The sequence below is a fragment of the Myiozetetes cayanensis genome, unplaced genomic scaffold (genome assembly GCF_022539395.1).
Source record: "Myiozetetes cayanensis isolate MyiCay16 unplaced genomic scaffold, myiCay2020 scf1, whole genome shotgun sequence".
Taxonomy (NCBI): Eukaryota; Metazoa; Chordata; class Aves; order Passeriformes; family Tyrannidae; genus Myiozetetes; species Myiozetetes cayanensis.
The window spans coordinates 56,617,005-56,639,211 of record NW_026086604.1 but is presented as its reverse complement, the minus strand read 5'-3'; the positions used below and the strand labels follow the sequence as shown (position 1 = coordinate 56,639,211).

Below are 22,207 nucleotides of genomic sequence, written 5' to 3'. Positions count from 1 at the left end.
GGCATCAGTGAAAAAATTCTTAATGAAAGCAGATGGTGATTGAGTTTTTGACCTCTTCTTTAGTTCATTTGTTTTGTTTCAGGGGAACAAAGTTCCTTATCCACTACTGGTAGAAGTAATGGCTAAAGTCTCTGTAAATGAAATAACCAGAAATATTGATAATTTTTATTTCATTTTCTTAATAATTTCTTTTAGTGAGATCCACATACCAGTGAAAGTAATGAGAATATTGCCACTGATTTCAAAAAGCTATGTATAGGGAACATTTTGCATTAGGTAAGAGTTTGTCATATAATCAGTTTTATTCTTTCCTCGGGGAACTCAATTTATTAGTCATTTTCTTCTGCCAGTGTGGGTCTTACAGCCAGTGACAGGAACAATGGCAAATATATAGTTATAAAACCATAAAAGTTGGCAGAGGCGTGCAGATGCAATTAAATTATTCCAGCTCCTTAAAATAAAATCAGATCCAATATCAGATTGTCAGTGTATGTAATGTTTCTTGTTTTTGAGAATTCACTGCAGTCTTAATCCAAAGGTCTCATCCAAATAAGTAAATGGAAAAATACCCACTGATTTCAGTGAGTGTTGTATCAAGTCCTCATTATTTTATATAAAGTTCTGGGAGTAGTCATCTCCAAAGGAGATTTTGAGAATGAAAATCCAGCTCACCTCAGAATATCAGAAATTTTTTAGTCTAATTTAGGAAACTTCATGTCATTGGAGAAGGTGGCATCTTTCTTCTGAAGGATAGACATAGATTTTTAAATCAAATATTTCTTTCCAATGGTTCCAGTAGCTATCAAGTCTGTATATGTTGTTAGCTGAATTTCTCACACAGAGGAATGAACTGGTATGACTGACAGCAGAATTCTGTCCTGGGAAGAACTGAAGGTGTTGGCTTCTTCACTGAAAGATTCAAAGCAAAATGCTAAGTTATTATTCACTTGATTCCTTTTCAGCATTTATGACTGCTACTCTAAGAAATATTTTACTATTTTATAAGGCTAGTGTGATGCCAGAAACTAGAGAACATCAAATGATAAACCCATAGAAATAAGATTTTGGCTATACTGTTGTATGAATAGGATGGTTGAACAGAACAGGAATAATTGATGAATGGTGGAAATTGCTGTGAGAGCTGGTATTTTGTAACCCCAGTGAGGATTAGCACACATTTCTAGTAAGAGTGAGAACTCATAAAAATTGCATCTCAGCACTGAAATGGGATACTCTTTACAAGCTACACGTGTGCTTACATATATGTATGTGAACATACACTTGAACATATAAATGCATGTATATAAGACAGCAGGGTAGAAGTAAAGAACGTGAACAAGCATGAGAGGTCTTTCACCCAGTAGGTGTAATTTTACTGTTATTCTGTAGTCACATTATGATAATTTTTTTCTGGAGTTAATAACAGCTTTCCTGAAAATGGAATAGATAAAAATGTGATAAAAATGTGATGCGATACATTGCCTTATATCTGTGTAGTCTATCATGTGTATATGGTATTTTGTAACATACAGATGGTATACATATGATAGGCATATATAGTGTTAAAGTCATGATTCATGACAAAAATATGTTGGAAACTAACTGTTCTTCTCTGTGAGACAGCTATCTGACATGCTGTGCTTCCTGGAAAACAGTCACGTTTATACAATATTGCATAAAATCAGCTGCAGGAGGGTTTTGTTGCATTACCTGTAACAAAGCTGGCAAGCACTGAAGTGCCTGTCTGAAGCAGACTAATTCTGTTAATGGAGAAAAAGAAAAGCAAGGTGTACATTTAACTCCCTGTACTAAGTTATGCAGAGATGGACTATGGACTGTCTCAGCAGATTCACAGGAGAGGCTGGGTGCCAGGGCTGCACAGCCTGTTTCTTGTTTGAGCAGGAGCAACGCTGGTGTGTCCAAACTATGGGCCAGTTGCTGGGTGTGGGTATCACGGCTCTGCCTCTTCCCATACCTCCCTTCCCCATGTGAAATCTTTCTCTGTCAGGACAGTAGTATGTATCATTCCACTGCTTTACTGGAGCAACCAACAAATGAAATGAAAAACACTATAAAAAGTATGCCTTCATGTAAGATATTTCCATCTGAATATTTCTTTGTGTGTTGCTGTTAACTGCTCCATTTCATAGAAATCAATAAAAACAGTTTCTTAATTTATAGTATGCAAACCCCAAGATAGGTGGTGAAAGTAGAATTCACTTAGTTGAATTTAATTTAAATATGTTCCTCTGAATTCTCCTGAATGATGGGAGGGGTGGAACATAAGAAGGGGTTAGTGTAAGAAATAACATACTAAAAGAAGCTGTGGCGAGCAAAATGAAACTTAGTATACCAAGTTTCATTTACTAGTAAAATTTTTTTCTACAGGTACTCTTTTTAGAGAAACAGTTATGCAAAACCTAACAAGGAATGAAAATGCACCATAATGTGCTACCTCAAAAGGCTTATAAAAAAAATCTGAGCTATTATTAAACAGTAGCAGATTGCTTAAGAGCACCTAATTCTCAAACCATAAGAGCTTTAATGTATTCATGAATTGAAAGGGTGAGTCCTGCTGCTACTAGGGTATGCTATGTTTGTGTACTTTATGTAAATTCAGAATAGTGTATTAAGCAATTGTTCTATGCATGTAAAAAAATACCTGATGTCAATAATTTTGTTTCAAAAAACTTATATTTTATATCTAATACAGTGGGGGTTCTTTTTAGTTATTTTTTCAAGTGGAGATGCACACAGCTGTATGCTGGATGTTTACTCTCTTTTTATATTATTTTTGATGTAATTCACCCTGAAGTCTCCCAGGTACCCTTGACAGTTTGATTATGTGTCATGTGTCTATTGAAAATACTGCTTGCCTTCTTTGTTAATGGAATATTTGATTTTGCTTGTATATTCAAATGCTTTTAAAATTAGTGGTTTTTCCTGTTGAAGTCCATATACACTTGAATATCAAATAATAGCCTTTTGTCGTCACCCCTGCTCCTTTTTAGGTAGATTTAAAGAGTTCTTTGCAAAAGGTACTATATCTATTACTTTATGAGACAACTTAGCTTGTATGCAAGAGACATTTCCTAAGAAACTTTCTAGGTTTCCAGAAGTTTCCACAAAGTAAGCCTGATTTCAACCCTAAATTATGAAGTCATATACCACAAACTTTTGTTTAGAAGAGACAAGATGGTGGAAAAATTGCTTGAGGGATAGTAAAAAAGGTAATGATTGAGTTCTGCCTGGCTCTCAGATTCTCACTTCCTGAGCCGGTGTAGCAGGGACATAGAAAGATGACACATACTGACTCTGGGGAGGGAGCTGCACTGATTTGCCTTATTATTTTCCATGCCAAGCATGTAATAGACCAATATCGTGCCAAGCAGTGAAAGAAGAAATTTCTAGCTTGTCTGTCCTTCAGCTTGAAGAACTGTTATACATATTTCCGAAAGAAAGGTATATATTTTGAAATTAGGACCTTATAACAAATAAGAACAAAAAAGTACCTAGATTTTCTGATAGATTTGAAGCGAGACAAAATACCAGGAAGTACAAATAATACTCATTACATATTAATGCCCTTACAAGGAAGTGCCCTATGGATCACCAGCTCCAGAAAAATTATTCTGATGGTGGTGGTGTGTACTCTTTCTCCTACAAGGTAGAGCAAAGTTGTTTAATGTTTTTCAGTCATTCTCAAATATCTGTACATGTTGCCTTTGTTGTTTGATTGATTCATAGATCTATTTGCGATTCTTGGACTACGAGATGCAGAATTCCAATGAATGCAAAAGGAATTTTGTAGCTGTCTATGATGGAAGCAGCTCCGTGGAGGATTTGAAAGCAAAGTTTTGCAGCACTGTTGCTAATGATGTAATGCTGCGGACAGGTCTTGGTGTGATCCGCATGTGGGCAGATGAAGGCAGTCGAAACAGCCGATTCCAGATGCTCTTCACATCTTTCCAAGAACGTAAGACCCTAATCAATGCATCTGCCTTTCAGTTTGTTAAAATGATACCAGTCTAGAAATCTGTTAATATTTTCTTCATGCAGAGTAGTTCGCTGAAGAATGTTGCCAAACAAGCTGTGTAAATATTTGGAACAGTTTTTATGCCATGCATTTGCAGTGAGCAAGTAATTTGTAATGCAGTAGATAGACCACAAGATTCAAAAACAGGAAAACAAGTAGAAGCAGTCATGACCTGTACAGTCATATGACCATGACTTTTGTCTGATCCCCAAGTTACCAGGGTGCTATGCCTCAACTTTTCCTTACACAACATGGAAAATAATAAAGCTCTGAAGGTTTTTTCAATTATTTTTACATATTTTACATATTTCAGTTAATATTCTCTTTATGTGCCTTAGGTGCATTTATTTGTTTATATGAATTCTGGACTCAGATAATAAGCAATAAACAGAAGGTAGTTCTAGCCAACTTAAAGAAACAAACAATCAAACCAACAAGAAAAACCTCAACAAAACCCAGTAATTCCATTCACTGAAAATTATTGACCGAGGTAATCCTGTGAAAGATATCAATTCGTTTTCTTTGGTGGAAATAATACATTTTTGGTCTCTTGAGAAAGGTGTACATGCATTTATTTTCACATGCTGGTTCACGTTAATTTTTAATGTTTTTTTGGTTTGTGCCTCACATATCTGACAGAAAGATTTCTGCACAGCTGTCAGTGGTTATAATGAAGGCTCAATCTTACCAAACACATTCTTCATCTGCATTCTGTGTGTGTGTACCCTTCAGTGAGGCAATGAGACTCTGTTGAGAACAGCCTCCGTAATTCTTTAATTATGGCTCTGATTAAAAATTTCTGACAGTTTACATGCCTGAAACTGCATGCGCCACTGTACTCTCACACTTGCAGTCTTAGGATGGATTATATTTTTCTTACCTGCAAATTAGGCCAGGCTCTAAAAGATTGAGAACCCTCAGTTGAGATGATACTGCCCTTTTCTCATTTCTGCAACTGGAGATGTCTTGAATATTCAAGATCTGATTCATTTTTTCACAAGGCATCTTGATCTGTTACCTTAGAAACAACTGCATAGACACTGGAGGTTCACAGCATATAAAGAACTGGAGAGTGAAACACCATGATGACTAACTTGAAATGAAGGTTTGAATAAGTGTGTGTTCACCAATCTCTCATATTTAAAGGAAAATAAGGAAAAATGCATGTTATTTTTCTCTTACAGTATTCCTAATATATTTATCTGACATACTACATCTTATGAGCTACTCTGTTCTTGTAAGCAGATGACAGTTTATACAGCAAGGTATTCTGAGTAGGAAATTTGAAATACTAATAAGATGTGTTTTCTGTGAATTCACTCTGAACAGTCATTGCTCACTAAAAACCAAAAAATTATTGAAGGCTAAATTGTTCTTTGAAATATGTCTACGCAGCCTGCTCATAACTAATAGAAGAAACTGCATCTGTGATTGTAATGCTGGAAATTGACTTTAAAGATTTAAAGGTGATGCAGATGGTGCTTTCTGTGTCATGTCAGTTGTCTGTAAGTCCTGCCCTATGCTGCATGCTGGTGCTGGCTGTCAGAAGTCAGCTAGAACAGATGTCAGTGAGACACACTGTGAGACACGGCTCATGGCATGTAAACTGCAACGTCTTTCAGCGGCGTGTGGGAATAATTAGATCATCTGCATGGAAGAGAGGGAATGTCAGACCTCATTCAGGGTGATGTGCATCAGGGAACAGACACCTGTGTCTCTATTCGGGGACAAAGATGAAAAATTTTGTGTTGTTCATCTAGAGTTGAGGAAGGAACAAAATAGAAGATTACATTTATGTTGCGGTTCTGTGCAGAGCAAAGAGTGCAAAAGTAGAATTCCTGTATTTACTGCTCCTGTCAAAATGACCAGGAAGTGTTGTGATTTGTTACTCCCCAAGTTCCTCTCCTTAGTGTGGAGTTAAGTTGTTGAGTTTGACTCTTCCCTTACACAGGGCTCTGTGAACTGGAAGTGGTATTTTTTGGAAACAGGCTATTGAGCCTGAGCAACATTTTCTTTCAGTGTAAGTCTGTTCGGTGTTAATTCTTGTTATAGAGCCATTTCCTGGGGATGTGACATTTGTGTAGAATAAAGAAGTCCTAAAGAGATTTCTTATATGATTATTTTCATATGGTTTGATCATGGCTTCCAAATACATTTGAAATATGTATGTATTTTTTGTTGGCATCTAAAAAGTGGTCTTACAAATTTCCAAACCTTTAGCAATGATACTTTCAGAGCAATAGTGCTATAAATATGTCTGAAAGAAAGGCATGCAATGCATGAGATTTCCTATGCCAGAAAATCAGGAATGATTCTCACGTCATCAAAACAGTAGTAGAGCTCTAAACACTTAATAACCAGTTAATTCTTAATGAGTGATAATTTACAGCGATGCTCTGATATTTCATTATCAGCATTATTAGCTTTTCCAACTGTCATGTTGGGATTTGTCTGCTTATGTCCTTATCTTTTTAATATTTAAGATATCTTCTAAGCATAATCATATTTTTTTGTATGGCAGTCACTATCTACACTAGATTTTAAATATCCAATAAATTAATATAAGAATCAGAAAAAAGAAAATAAGAAACCTGGTGTCATCAAAAGACACATCAAAAGGTGTTCATTTGGTAAGAAGACTTGAAAAATGAGTCTTTGTTTTTTCGCCCACTGACTAACTGTTCATTTCATTTTCCATGATTGGAGAGTGATCTCCAGCCTGATTAATGACAGACATGCTACACCTACAGCTTCTTCAGGGAGCTGTTCCTCAGCAGACACACCTACGCTTTAGCCTAAAAGAAGATTTGTAGAACCAGGGCATATGGGATAAGAGAAAAACCCTCTGTATGCACAGCAGGCAAGATGTTTGCTCTCTCACATCTGACTGCTCTTTGGTAGCACTGCTTCCTTCTCTGCCCATAACCCTGCACCAGAAACCACAGACGAGAAAGACATCATTCCTTCTCTTTATTTTATTGTTCCTTTGAGCTCTAAGCCTGTTTTTAAAGCCCTGCCACATGTGACTTTTCTAATGGAGCACAAGTTCTATCATTCTTACTTTGTTTTTAATAACAAAAACTGTACTTAGATAGAAATTTAAGGCCATTGTCAGAAGAGTAGTGAGCAGTTTTATCAAGTAACAGCACCCAAGTCCTTGTTTACAGGCTTGAAGGTGATCACCAGCATGGGAAGTGGGGAAAAGGGACTTCAGGTATGCAGTGTTAAGGACTGTGTTTGTTGTGGTAAAGCTAAGGGATACTATTAAAAAAGGGAACATCAAGTTGATGTTCCCCAGGTGGGTGTCGGTCTCTTCTCCCAAGCAACCAGCAGCAGAACAAGAAGGCACAGTCTCAAGCTGTGCCAGGGGAGGTTGAGGTTGGATATTAGGAAGACGTTTTTTACAGAGGAAGTAATCAGACATTGGAATGAGCTGCCCAGGGAGGTGGTGGATTCACCATGCCTGGAGGTTTTTAAGATGAGACTGGATGTGGCACTGAGTGCCATGGTCTAGTAACCACGGCAGTCTTGGAACAAGGGTTGGACTTGATGATCTCGGAGGTCTATTCCAACTTGCTTGATTCTGTGATTTTATGATTCTATGAAGTGCAACATGTGAACAGGCAGTTTCCCTTTTCAAGGACTAGGAATATAAACAGATTGCAGGTTTGGGTCTCTGCTTCCACACTAATAAATTAAAAGAAACCACTGCGATTGCCTCCTTACTGGTGAGCACTTATCTGTGATTTTCTTCCCCTCTGTGCTGCTTGCAGTTACCTCTAGTAAAAAACGCTCCCTGCCTAAGCATCCCAATGACTCTGAACAAAAAAAGGTTTGTGGTTCCTAGAGTGCATAAACTGGACACAGACTGGAGCTCTGAGCACATGCTCCTGAGCTGCCATTCTCTGGCGAGTTTGTATATCAAAAAATAAAAACAACCAAAACCCAACCAGCCAAAGAAAAAAAAAACTTGGAAAAACCAAAACAAAAAACTAAACAAAATCAAATGAAATTAAGCCAAAAAAAACCCCACAACAACCAAAACAACCAAAAAACTGAAACCAAAACCAAACCAAAACCAAAAAAATACAAAAATCCCACCCCAAACAAAAACCTATGAAACCACATATAGATATTTTTTTATAAAGACAAGATTATCGATGTGTATCTGATATTAACTATCCATAAAAGTTACATTTATATTGAACAGACATGTGTGAGGATGACTGGGAAAGAACACTGAGTATTAAGCACATTTCATTTTCAAGTTTCTGTATTTTAATAAGACTTTTGTTTTATTTCATTGATGGCAAATGAAAAGATAATAATTTTACTTTAGGTGATATACTTGTAGTGTACAGTACTAAAACCAGCTTAATAATTTTATAATTTTAATAAGTCAACTGAAACACTCTCTTGGTATGACTGATGAATATTTTTTTTTAAGAGGCTGCTAGAAAACTTCTTCCTCCTTTTCAAGGATGATTCAAGGAACATTTGAAGAATTTATTTTTTCTTCCTCTCGTGGAGGAAAGAAAGCTCTGTTTTCCAGGAATTAACAACAGGAAAATCCAAATGATCTGTACTTAAAGAATTCATGTGCAGAGCATGATGCAATGAACTGTCTTGAGTACATGAAGAGTAGATGTGAATTGTCTAATGACTTCAGTGTAAAACGTTTGTTACATCTAACCATTGTTAAAATTTCAGAATTTTCCCATTTACCCTTAGGAGGAAGCAAGACCTCTCAAAAATGTTATGACAAGAGGGGAAGGGGGGGAAGAGGGGAAGAGAGATAAGACTAAAAATAGCAAGTGATGTAGGGCATTTGTTTAAGATTATCGAATCCTGGCCTGAAATCCTTGCCCTGAAACAGGCTCAAAGGGTAAATCCACACAGTTCAATGAAGTATGACACAGGCACCCAAGCTAGGTTGCTCAGAGCCAGTTCACACTCCAGAAGCAAAGGAGTTGCACTAACTCTGTGCAGTGCTAAGAAATAGTGTAAATACACTGGGGAAAGCACTGCACTGAAGTGGAACAGCCAGGCTTTAGACCAGTTCCGTAACAAGTCTGCTATTAACTCCATCTTGTAAAAATGTTTTGACCTGGCCACATTTGTATTTTATATCCAAAGTAACCTGAAATACCCAACAAAATTATGCTCAATGCACAAAGACAATGTAGTTTGTTATTAATGTGATAATATCACAATAGTATAGTAATCTTTGATAACATGGAATATTTAACTTCTATACTGCTTTCTAAATATTTTCATTTTATAGGGTAAATTGGAATACATTACTTGTGATATTTATTTTAGTGTCTTAAGTGAAACTAGTATAATTATATTTTTAAATATAAATTATAACTGCTTTTATTTCATCTTGCTTTGTTAAAATGGCACATTGAAGAACTATTAATACACTTTATGTTTCTCTGCGTTAAGGCTATTCAGGATTAAAATATTCATTTTTCATTAATAAATAAAAAGTATATGGACACATGCATTTCTAAAACATTTCCATAGTAAGAAAATATAGACAACTACATTGGTTCCATTTTTATGAATTTGAAAAGCAGTAGAATCATAGAATCATAGAATCATAGAATAGATTGGGTTGGAAAAGACCTCCAAGATCATCAAGTCCAACCCCTGATCCAACTCTAATTACTATATCATGGCACTAAGGGCCATGTCCAATCTCTTTTTAAAAACCTCCAGGGATGGTGAATCCACCACCTCTCTGGGCAGGCCATTCCAATGCCTGATCACCCTCTCTGTAAAGAATTTCTTCCTAACATCTAACCTAAACTTCCCCTGGCAGAGCTTGAGCCCATGTCCCCTTGTCCTGTTGTTGGTACTAAACACAAGCTTTTCTGAATAGTGATGGTAACCTTATAGAAATATGAATTATATAACAATCTCTTAATTTGTACTAGAAACAAAATATACAGCAAATAATAGAAATAGGGTTGTTATTATAGTTGTGGAGTTTTTTAAGTACACATTTCCTAAACCTGAAAAAGACTGGAATATCATTTTTATTCCTGTTAAATCACTTGCTTGTGTATCTTCTTGGATAAGGGCACCATCTTGTGTTCAGTATAAATACTTGTTGCAAAGAAGATTATGTTACATTATAATGAATTCAATAACTATAAAATTTGTTTGTATATTAAGTTACAAGGTATTCTTACTCATAGCATACACGTTCATAAAAAGAAAATATCATCATTAAAAATAGAATGAAAACTTTTGAAGTTTTTCATTATATATATGATTTTATATAAACTGTAATTTTGTATTAAAATAATTCTCAGTTCAAATCCAATCTAGAAAAAGAGCATTTGATAATATTTTTTCTTTAATTAGTGATTTAATTTAGATGGTAGTATTTTATACTGTAAAAATTAAAGAATTTATCATAGGCCTAAATTTATTAAAACACATCAGTTTGAATTATATGTGTAGTTCTAATTTGCTCATGTTTGGTATAATCATTATGAATTGTTCATTCTGCTGAATATGCTACCTCACCTATTTCTAAGCCAGTACCTTGGCAGAGTTTGACTCAAGGCAGCTTTGGAACACAGGAGAAATAATATAATTGTGTGTCCCAGCTGTTACTATTAATCTAATTATGAAGTCACCTTTTCCAGAGAGTCACGAAGGGGTTGGAAGGGACTCCAGGATGTGGTCTAGTCCAATCCTTCTGCTCAGAGCAGGGTCAGTTACAGCAGGGTGCTCAGGGTTGTGTCTCTGGTAAACAAGCTCCTGAATATTGTTTGACCAGCCTCAAAGTAGAAGTTTATTCTTGGATTTTAAAGGGAATTTTTTATATTTCGTTTAGTTCTCCTTGCTTCTTGTCTTGTCACTGAACATCGCCAAGAAGAGTCTGGTTCTCTCTTCTTTACTTCCTCCCATTGCATATTTGTATGCATTGACAAGAGCCTGCACGAGCCTTCTCTTCTTCAGGTTGAACAGTCTGAGGTCTCTCAGCCTCTCTTCACATCTGAAGTCTCAAGCCTTAGAGGGGAAGGATCATATCTCTCAACCTGCTGACAATTCTGTTTCTAATGCAGCCCAGCATGCTGGTGACATTCTTTGCCACAAGGGCACATTGCTGGCTCATGGTCACCTTATTCCATAACAGAACCTATTCTGCAAACTTGCTTTGCAACAGTCAGTCCCCAGCATGTACTAGTGCATGAAGTTATTCGTTCCCAGGGACAGGACTTCACGTTTCCTTTTGTTGATCTGCGTGACGTTCCTGTCTGTTCAGCCTGTTGAGGCCCCAGTCAGCACAAATTTAAAGAGATAATCAATAGTGGCTTCACAATATTAGCCAACTTATTCCCTCTTTGCAGCATCCTGAACTTCACCATCTCATACTCACTGCAGCCAGGGCTACTCCTGACATTCATATCCTTGCTTGGCTCTTGTTTATAAAAGTATGAGGCACAGCAGAGCTACCTTCATCATCTCCTTGATTACCTATGTCAGGAAGTTATCAGGGCACTCTGTAAACTTCCTGGATTGCTTGTGTCCTGCTGTGTTGCCCTCCACAGGGTTAAAATCCCCATAAGGACTAGACCCTGTGAATGTGAGGCCATTTCTAGCTGATTTCATTGACTTCTTGACCCTGATCAAGTAGTCCAGACACAAAGTATAATATTGGTAGCTGTGGGCTGACACTGGGCTTTCCACTAATCATGACCAAATAACTCTTACTTGGCTCCTCACTTGAGTGAGCTTTCTCTATTCCTGCTACTCACTCATATAAAGGGCATTTATATAGTCATGGGGGAAAACACAGAGTGATAGAGCATGGCTCCTGCTGTGTGGAGATGCTTGTGCTGTTATATCTCGTTAAAGTTAATGATAGCAGGGGCTTCCTTTTATGAAAAAATTCCACATGCTTGATGTCACAAACCTTAATTGCTTGATTCCACTCCCATCCTGAGTTCTCTAACAGCTTCAGGAAAGCATCAGGACCTGATCCATCTTGCTATAAAAGAATCCTGTTTACTAAAGGTTCATTTATCTTTTTGCTATTACTGGAATGTCTTTGATGCAACATCCCAAGACCTCATTGCTGTGCCTTTTCAAGGGCAAGAAAAGAAATTCCTTCAATGTACAATGTGACTGACAAATTTTCAGCTTCCCTAGATACGTTCATTCATTCCAGCAAAAAGCCTTAATTAGAGTGGGAGAAATATATTGACCTCTTGTGCATCTTAATCAATCCAGGTTCATGGGACCACAGAGAGACTACTTTTATAAATAGGAAAAAGAGGGGGCTGTTTGTCATTAGTTTTCTGAATCTTACATTTGTGTTTCTCTCCTGTTAAGTTTGCTGTACCTCTTCTGAAATTGCTTTGCATCACTATTTATCTTGTTTTGACATTTATTTGCTTACCATTTTGTTCCTCCACAGTTCAACAGCACAATTCAGAAAAACTGAATTTTTCATTAATTTTTCTTCTTTTATCTTACCTTTCATTTCCAGATCTCCCTGCCATCTCTTTGCATAATTACTCCTTCCTTTTAAATCTGCAAAAAAGTCTATCTTTTTGACCTTATTTTTTCTCTCATGTCCAAAACATTTCCTAATATTTTTCATTTGATCTTGCTATTTCTTTCAGTGCAGAATGCCTGACATCTGCTTTTCCTGTACAGTTCTCTCTTTCTTCCTCTTCCTTTCACTTCCTACCTACCTTCCTTTAGTTCTCCTTTTCTACTTATCACCACTATACTTCTGAATTTCTTTATTTTTACCTTGCACAACTTTCCTTTCTTCCTTTAAATTGCTCTCTTTTCTTTTGGGATTTGTTTTTCCACTGTTAATCCTTTCTTTGAAGGTGCATTTAGGATTAAATCAGACTGATTTTAAAGCGGCAAAAGCAAGTCATAGACATCTAGGAGGTTCCACCTGCTCAGAGACAGCACTCTGTCCCCCCATTTCACTTCTAAGGTCCTTCATGCCACTCTGAATGCTTTTTGTCTTTTTTTTTTTTTTTTTTCTCTTCCTTGTGGCTTTATTAACATAGACTATCCCAATCTTGCAGTTGGGGTTTTTTGTTTGTTTGTGTTTTTGTTTCTCCTGGTTGGTTGGTTGGTTGGTTGGTTTATCTTTGGTTTTTTCCTCTCTTGTTCCCATGTCACTCCTTGTACTTCCTCCATTCAGGTCGTATTTTCTTGCACACTTCCTACCTATTACCATGTGTTTTGAATGGGTGACTCTTTAGATTTTCTTAGGTTTCTCTTTTCCGTAATTCACTTCCTCTGTTTCACCTTTTTTTTTCTTAGAGTAGACAGTGAGACTCTTTCTGCATTTTGGAAAGAACCAGTCCCAAAAGTTCCTCACGTCACCTGGAAACAACTAGTGTGGAAAGATGATTATGCCTCTGATGTGTTATGTATATGAGGTGTCGCATCGTGATGTGACACAATATCCTCCAGGCTCAAACGTCGCTCTCCCCAAATGACAGCAACAGATAGATAAGGATGGTCCCAAAGTACCCTTCCTTTCTAATGTGCACGTGCTGTTCTTTCTGTCCATTTTAAAGTAGAATCCTTTCTGTAACAAACTTACAACCTCATCAGGTTCACTGCAGCTTAGGAGATAGTATATCAGATCTTAAAAAATTTAACAGTGAACAGAAAAGAGCTGGTTGATGTCTTCAGCATTGGCTAAGAGATATAGTATATGCATACTGTTATATCTGAGTGAGCAGTTACATATTTGAAGGTGTACACTTTGATTTTGATGGCATTTACTATTTATTTAACAGACCATAACTCCTCCAAACAAGCCATTATAGTCAGTTATGAATATCTGAACTTAAACACTTACTGAAAAGTGGATTTCTTGACATGATATATGGAGTCATTAAGTTCTACAATATAAGTACTTTGTGCCATACTTAGTTTGCAGATCACTAGAGCAGTTGTCTGCTCTGAGCCAGTCTCTGCACTGTGCATATGTGTTGTCATAGGAACTGATTTTAAAGTTGCAGAGGAGAATAATTGCTAGTGAAGCATCAAATTCAAAGTATCAATAGTATGAGCATCATAACTTCTTTCTGATTAGTTAAGTCTTAGTTTACTTTTTAACTTTCCCTTAAAAATAATTGCAATAATGCTTTTGGAATGTTTGAACAAAAAAAAAACATAAGGTGGTAATTTTTACTGATTTAACACTGATAAAGTTTATAGGTCTTCTAAGTGAAGGAAGGTCTTCTGGTTTGGTTTTAATAAAAGAAAAATGGGTAATTTATCTTTACTGTGTTATATATTTTTGGAGTAGTAGCTTCATAATGCCAACACCTAATCATCTCCCAACACTTCTGTAAACAACACAGATTATCAGCATGTATGATTCCTTCTGAAGACCTCCAAGTAGCTTCTTCAAAGTAATAATATATGACCATCAGTAAAGCCTTTTTCCTGCAGTTTTAATCTGCATGCATCTTCTTGACCATGGGCTTCAGGGACACTGAAGACTGTTGCTTTTTTTAATCTTCATACTTGTGATCAAAGGGGTCCTTCTTAACTGTAGCCTTTCTCATTACTAAAAGATTTTTAAAATAATTTTACTTTATCTGTGTATAAATGCTCAGGCACCATTTAGAGGGGCCCTAAAGTGAGTTCTTTGAGTCACACAAGTTTTCTTATAAAGTCTGAGTTTCAGCAATGACCTTTAAAAGAAATGATTTCCTATACATTGGATATGTCTGGTGGGCAGTTAACTCTTTTCCTAGCAGCCCATAGGGTGATGTATTTTGGATCTGTGGCTAAAATTGTTGTTAACACATCAATGACTCCCCATCAATGAGCCCATCAACAGGCCAACCCACTGCAACCATGACAGTCAGGCTAAGGGAAAGTCCAGTAATCTTAGACAAAGTTGAAAATCTCTTGCCACAGAGAAATAAAAAGTGTGCGACTATCAATTCAGTGCTGTCAGTGCTGCGTGTCAAATAATTATTATGGTCAAGGAACCTGTTTTGTGTAGTTTTATCCTATTACAGATTACATGACCTCTCCTAGATGTGAGTATTGCAGAGCACTGAATGCTTTGCTACTTAATATCAGCTTTTTCTCTCTTGTTTTTAGCCCCTTGTGAAGCCAACGCATTCTTTTGCCATAGTAATATGTGTATAAACAATACACTGGTCTGCAACGGACTCCAGAACTGTGTGTATCCCTGGGATGAAAACCACTGCAAAGGTAATGTGTAGGATTGAAAAAGCCAAATCATTTACACTGCATGAGATGCAGCAAATGATCCTCAGTTTCTTGTAAAGTATATGCCAGATGTGTGAAAACTCAGGAAGAGTAATTCAGGAAGAGCATACATCAAGCAATAGAGAAAACAAAGGGAGGCAAAAAATGGCAATGGATTTTACTTGCAGTGTTTACATTCATTATGTGTGGTGTTGCATTGTTTACATTCTTCTGGCTGGTTATATGCTTCTGGGAGGCTTTCTGATCACTTGGTTTCTGTTTTCCATACAGTCTAAAGTATAATTAAAAGTAATGTTTCGGTTCATTTGTCATATGTACTTTTGTAGTGGAGTTATGGATGGGCAGCAGGTGTCTTTTAGTTGCGTGCTATGCCCATAATAGCCCGTGTGGTTTTAAAAGCCAAGGTGAAGTGAAATTAACACTGCAAGAAAGCAAAGAAATCCACCTATAATCAAGAGAAATTGAAGAGCAAGAAACAAGCACAGGAAATCAGGTGTAATGTCTGTTTCATAGGGAGGGAGGGATGTTCCTAACCATGTGTTGACAACGGTTTCTACATGTTGCTGTGTTTCTGGAAAAAAAAAAAAAGTCAGCATCTGTGTTGTCTGCAGGGAAAGAGCTTAACTAACTTACATTGCAGGCTTGGGAAACAGTTTGCTTCCCTCCTGCCCACCCCCATCCACCCCCATCCCCCCCGATGCAGATTTGTTCCTGGAAACATGGGATATGCCAAATTTAGGAACCAATCAAGAAAAAATTCAGAATGAGGTGGATTAGTACTCAGCCCATAAGTCTGCTGAAGCCTGTAAAATCCTGACAGGCAGTGCAATAGGGTAAAACACAAATGAAAGCATACTTCAAAAGAACACAGCTAAACTGTGCCATAACATAATATTCTTCAAAGAAATTAAACATAAAATTGGGAAATAATTATTCATTCTTTAGTTCTTCAGAACAGAGGAAAAGAGAAAACCTTCATGACTCTTAATTTCCAGAATGATTTTCATCTTCCTTTTGCCAAGTATCTTTTTACTGGGTCTTGTGCCTTTATCCTCTCTTTTTTTTTTTTTTTTTTTCCTAACTGTGAAAAGAAGGTTTGCTGATGCCAGCAAAAAAAAAAAAAAAAAAAAAGGTTGTTTGCTGCAGTGCTGCTTTTTCTAAGTCTGCTTTTTCTCCAGAGTCTGTGTCAGTCAGTTAGAAAAACACTGGGTAAGAGTAGGCAATGGGGAGTACTGAAAAGTTAATTTTTGGAATCTAGCAGATTCTGAAGAGATGGATGTTACTGTTTTGGTGCCAATAACTTTCATTTCAAAGGCTTTTTGTTAAGTTCTTTGATATATTTTAGGTTACCAAGAAAAATTACACTAAACTGGGTGTTGAAACTTAATCACAGTTGTCGAGTCTTGCTATGCCTGAGAGAAAAAGATGAGAATGCTTTCACTGGAATTTCTGCAAGGCTCAGTCACCATCTCATGTGCCTGCAGCCATTTGAAAGCAAATCACAGAGAGAGATGCACAACTGTAGGGTGACACTGGTTTTGTTTTTATTATTTTATTGCATATTTTTGTTTATCATCATTCACAATGCAGAATTTGTTGACTAACCTATTAGAGACCTTTGAGTAAAGGGTAGTAGACATGATCAGCTCTTGTGTATTTATGGGTGTTTAGAAAAGTTTTGGTAATGAATAAAAAAAAAAGAAATAACTTGCACCAATTTGGTTTTTTCTTTTCTGAAATCTCAGTTTGAATAACTTTTCTATTTTCTCCTGATTTAGCTTTTTCATTGAAGGCTGTCAAAAGTCCCAGTCAGCTCACAATTACTAGGACTTCACCACAGTTCACAACGCAAAGAAGAATTTCTTTTTAAATCCTGTAAAATCTTGTTCTTTCATTGGTCCTAATGTCCTAGTTGCATATGTTTACTGAAAGGGACAGAAAATAATGAAGAGAACATCTGTAACAGTCTTGGGGGCTTTAGCAGGCAAATGAAGTTCAGAGGTGACACTGAAGCCATCTGCTTGTTACGGTGGTTGCTTTTTATAAAAAAGCATATATAATTCTTGCCATTAATTAAGCTTGCAATATACCTTGAATAAATAACTGTCCAAGTGAATAGGCACACAGAGGACTTGTGTGTTGTTTATTTGGCTTTCATGAATACCTGATTTCTTTCTCTTTTCTCTTTTGTTGGTGAGATTGATTAAGTGAACTCAGACATATACTAGGCTCAGCTTTGTAGTAATCTGTGAACTCATCATGGTTGTTTTTATTCCTGAACTGCAATTAATGCTGTGCCTTTTTTTTTTTTTTCCTACTGTCACACAGAAAAAAGAAAAGCTAACCTATTGGACCAACTTACCAATACCAGTGGGACTATAATTGGGGTGACTTCTTGCATTGTGATCATCCTCATTGTTTTATCTATTATAGTACAGATCAAGCAGCCTCGTAAAAAATTTGTCCAAAGGAAAACAGACTTTGATCAAAATGTGTTCCAGGAGGTGTTTGAGCCTCCTCATTATGAGTTATGCACCCTCAGAGGGACAGGAACTACAGCTGACCTTGCTGATGTTGCAGATGACTTTGAAAATTATCATAAACTGCGGAGATCCTCTTCAAAATGCATTCATGACCATCACTGTGGATCACAAGTGTCTAGCATTAAGGGCAGCCGTAGTAACCTCAGCACAAGAGATGCTTCTGTCTTGACAGAAATACAACCCCAACCTGTAAAACCACTTGTTCAACCCATGAACAGGAGAAATATCCTTGTCATGAAGCATAGCTACTCACAAGATGCTGCAGATGCGTGTGAGATAGACGAAATTGAAGAAGTACCAACCACAAGTCACAGGCTGTCCAGACATGATAAATCTGTTCAGCGGTCAGTATCAATAGATTTTTGATGAAGACTATTGTGTAAGGACTTGATTGCCCAAACATATGCCCTCTTTATTCAGTAAAGACTTTTTTTTCTCCTTTCCTTATTGTTTAAATTTCTGTTTCCTGATAGCACATACCATTACACTATTTCTCTTCCTGCCTCTCTCTCATCTCTCCTCCTTGGTTCCTGAAGGATCCTGTATCTCAGCTTTACATATCTACTTCATTTCTTCTTTTTGTTTTTACTATTTTGCACATACCCACATGCATACATACACAGACCAACAGAGAACAGGTACAATTTTTAAAAACCAAAGAAGATTGTGTGAATTTAGTTTTTGGAAAAGTTTCCTTGTAACTGAGGTGGCCTTGAGTATAATCCACTGTTGATCTAACCATCTCTAAATCAATACATCAGTAAATAAAAAATACATGTATCCATTTTGGTGCATGACACAAGAATGAGAATCACAATCCTGGGGTAAGGAAACTCCTTTTATCAAGAAACATTAACTTTTATATAATGAATGAAAATATTTTCAAATTTTAATATATCTGTTCAATTATTAATCACAGTATTTTTGTTTGTCATACTAAGATAGATAGACAAATTAGAACATGAGGCACCATAGTGAACTCATATATTTACATATAAGAATGAAGTTAAAAGGAACCTTTGCTTTCAATAAAAAAGTAAAGTTAGCATGATATTTTTAATAAAAGAGCTATATTTTCAATATATTGCACTGATTGTAAATATGAATGATTAAAAGTTTACAAGTAAAAGAAAAACAAAAGCATTTATGAGCAATTCATTTAAAAACCACACATAACCTTTTTTAATATATTTTTGTTTTCTCTTGCATGCATTATTTATGGATTTCTCTTGAGTGTTTACATGCCCTCCATATTTTCTTTGCACATTAAGGCATTTCTGTCTCTTTTAAAAAAAAGTTATTTGAAAATTTAAATCTAACTGCATGCCTATGTAAATTATTTCATGAATATAGATCAGTTCATCAAAGTGTACTGTTTATTAAGTACGTATATGCATATATTTCTTCTTTTCTATGCAAACACTATTACTTTGAATGAAATAGCCATAACATTCCAGGTTCTGCCTCATTGGGTCTCTAAGCAAACATGAGTCTGAGTACAACACCACTAGGGTCTAAGAGACAAACCTGAGGTAAGTAAACTTATCTATACAAAAATTGAACCATCTGTTGCTTTCCATTTCATTTGTTGTTTTTCTGAAATGCTTATTAGGTCTCAAACTGTATATCACCTTGTATGGAGAGAGCCAGGGTTGAATACTAAGATAACTGAAAGACAGATGACCACTTTAACATTGCAAACTAAGCAAAATTTGTTTCTTGTTTATTCTTGACAGTACTGTAATCAGCCCCAGCTAAATTCAGTCTTCATTCCAAACACATTATAAAGTCAGGCACTTTGCATGGTTCTTCTGTTTCTTTTTTCTTATTTATGAAAATAAAATTTAGAGTCCCAGCACGTGAAATAGTACGTAAAACTTGGCAATCTAACTCAGGTCAGTAAGATGTAGAACTAGCTGCTTTTGGTTGTTGGGGGAAGATTATGTGAAGAGTTGGGGGAAGAGTATGTGCTAGTACTGGTAAGTTTAGAGATTCTGTAGCATTGATGTTAATGTTTTCAAATTAAACTTACTTTTTTGAGTCTTTTCCTAGACTTTTCATTTTGCATAATTTTTATCAGCACTTAATCTCAATAAACATAATCTCAGATGTTGATGATGGATTTATAGATAGCTGCTAGTCTTTCAATTTACATATGTGTATATATAAACATAGATATGTGTATATACATTTTTATGTGTATATATGTATAAAGCAATTTTACAGTGAAAGAATCCATTAATGGTTTTATTGCTTGTAGATAGATTAAGTAAATATTTTTCTTCATTTTTTCTTCAGAGAACATATTTTAACTTTTTTTTTTTTTTGCTTTCAGACAACTATTCATGCAGTCATGAAAACTCTGAATGGAAAACTTTATAATGAATTATCTCAGCTGTCTGAAATAGTGGAAAATTTTCTAATTTAATTTCATTGCCTTTATGCAAATTTAAGAAATATAGGCATATCTTAATTCCTTAGCAAGATACTCCCATTGCACAGTAATATATTTCTTTTGCAATTTTGTTGCTGGCCACCAAGTGCTCCTTAGTTATTAAATATATTTGGAGATTTGCTACAAACTTGAGGAAGAAATTAGCTCCTATGACTGACCCTTTTTTTTTTTTTTAATCATAGTTTTATTTAAGTTTATATGTTTTATGTCTGGTTTCTACTTGTATGTTTTGTGATATGTGAAAGAAGATTTACATTGAACTTTTGTTATATGTACATTGTTTTCATTATATAGACTGCTTGAGAATAGTGCGCTCCTGGGTGATTTTGAACATGCTACAATGAAAGGTGAAACTATCGTCCTTGGAAACACCAGCTAGAGGTTTTATGGACTCTCTGACCAGCTATTCTCATGTCATGACAAAATTCAGCAATCAGTGTTGAGTAAAATTACTAGAAGGCAATAAGACTTTGGTTATTATGGTTATCAGTCATTTCTCTTTTTCTTTTTCTCTCTTTCTTTTGTTAAAATTTAAATTCCCAATTTCAGGAACAATTTATTGAAATCAGGTATTTAGCCATTCATAATCACTTCAATAGAAGCGTTTGTTGGATAAGCATCTAGCAATATGACTGAATTTGACATTGAGAAATTAATCTGCATGTTTGTTACTGAATATTTGAGTTGGCAAAAATCCCTTTATTAGATACATTGTAAAAAGCATGCATTCACAATTATTGCTGTTACTGTTCCATTTCTGTGTCATATGCTTGCTACTTGTAATTTTTTATATAAAAATACATAAAAAAATGTATAATAATTTCGTACCTTGAGTTTAATGGCAATGTTTTCTTTTACCTAATTTATCAATACTGTGTAATTTGTGAGATTGAGCTCAGAAAGTATCTTCTAGGAACTTGAAACCCAGATACAGAAGGAAATCATCTGTCTCTCATCCCTCACTTACTGAAAAGCAAAATACATTATTTTTTTGAGATTTAAATGGATTCATAATACATAAAGCTGATCACTTAATTTCAGTTCAAACATTTGTGATAAACAGGGTGTTCTGTACTCTTAATTAATTAATTTCCATGATAATTATTAAGAATTTTGTTTCAGTGTGGTAGGGTGGTACATATTTATCAGTTGCACAAATGTTGCGTCTAGGTTCCGATTTTAGAAATACAGATATAAACCACTTCCTTATGCAAGATAAATTATATTTGTAATTCAAGCTACATACATTAGCAACTGACACCAAAATTACAACTAAGTTATAGGTTGAAAAGCCACAATTATGTAAAGTTAAAAGTCCTCATATTTAAGAACTCAGTAACCATGCATAAAATGCATAGTTTCATTATCTATTTAAAGTGTTATCTTCCAAATTCTGTTGTAAAACAAATCCCAGTTCCTTCTTAAACATCTTGTGTCATTCATGGATGCTAGGTTTCTCTATAGAAAAATGTTGCTAGATTTATTGAGAAAAACTTAAAGAATTGCATGTATCTTCCCAAAGTATAAAAAGATGGGAAAATAGAAAACCTAAAAGACTGGCATAAAAAAGTAAGGTGATCTGTATGAGCTATTTAAATATATAAGACATAATTTGTATAACTAAAAATACAGAAAATTTGATTTCTACAAATATGATTTAGGACTGATATGAAAAGTTGAAGGGTTTCAGGTATTTGACTACTTTTTTTGTACACTATATTTACAGTATATTTTGCACCACTTGTTTTTAGCTTGATTAAATTGTTTGCTATCACATATTAGCTGCAAAAAACACTCCTCTGTCCTCTGCAGTCATTGAGAGTCATTGAGGCATCCCTCAGTTACAAGGGTTTGTAACATGCACTAATAGTTCATTTCCAGATCAATATCTCTTTACAGTTCATATACTTTATCACTGCT

General features: G+C 35.6%; 1 protein-coding gene across 6 annotated transcripts in view; it reads left to right on the top strand.

Moving 5' to 3' along the window:
• The window catches only part of NETO1 (neuropilin and tolloid like 1), a 62,748-nt gene extending 41,641 nt beyond the window's left edge, over positions 1–21,107 (top strand). Inside the window, exons 7-11 of one of the 6 annotated variants that reach the window (XR_007629940.1) lie at positions 3,748–3,976; positions 15,158–15,271; positions 17,618–18,176; positions 19,276–19,364; positions 20,582–21,107. Coding sequence is in view for 4 of the 6 variants with exons in the window: in XM_050323831.1 (XP_050179788.1) it covers positions 3,748–3,976; positions 15,158–15,271; positions 17,618–18,176; positions 19,290–19,350 (963 nt within the window). In the remaining 2 variants the exon portion in view is untranslated. Of the gene's footprint in view, positions 1–3,747; positions 3,977–15,157; positions 15,272–17,617; positions 18,177–19,275; positions 19,365–20,167 lie in introns of all 6 variants that reach the window. The other 5 variants (XR_007629939.1, XM_050324096.1, XM_050324010.1 and 2 more) reach the window with 5 other exon arrangements.
• The last annotated feature ends 1,100 nt before the right edge of the window (positions 21,108–22,207 follow it).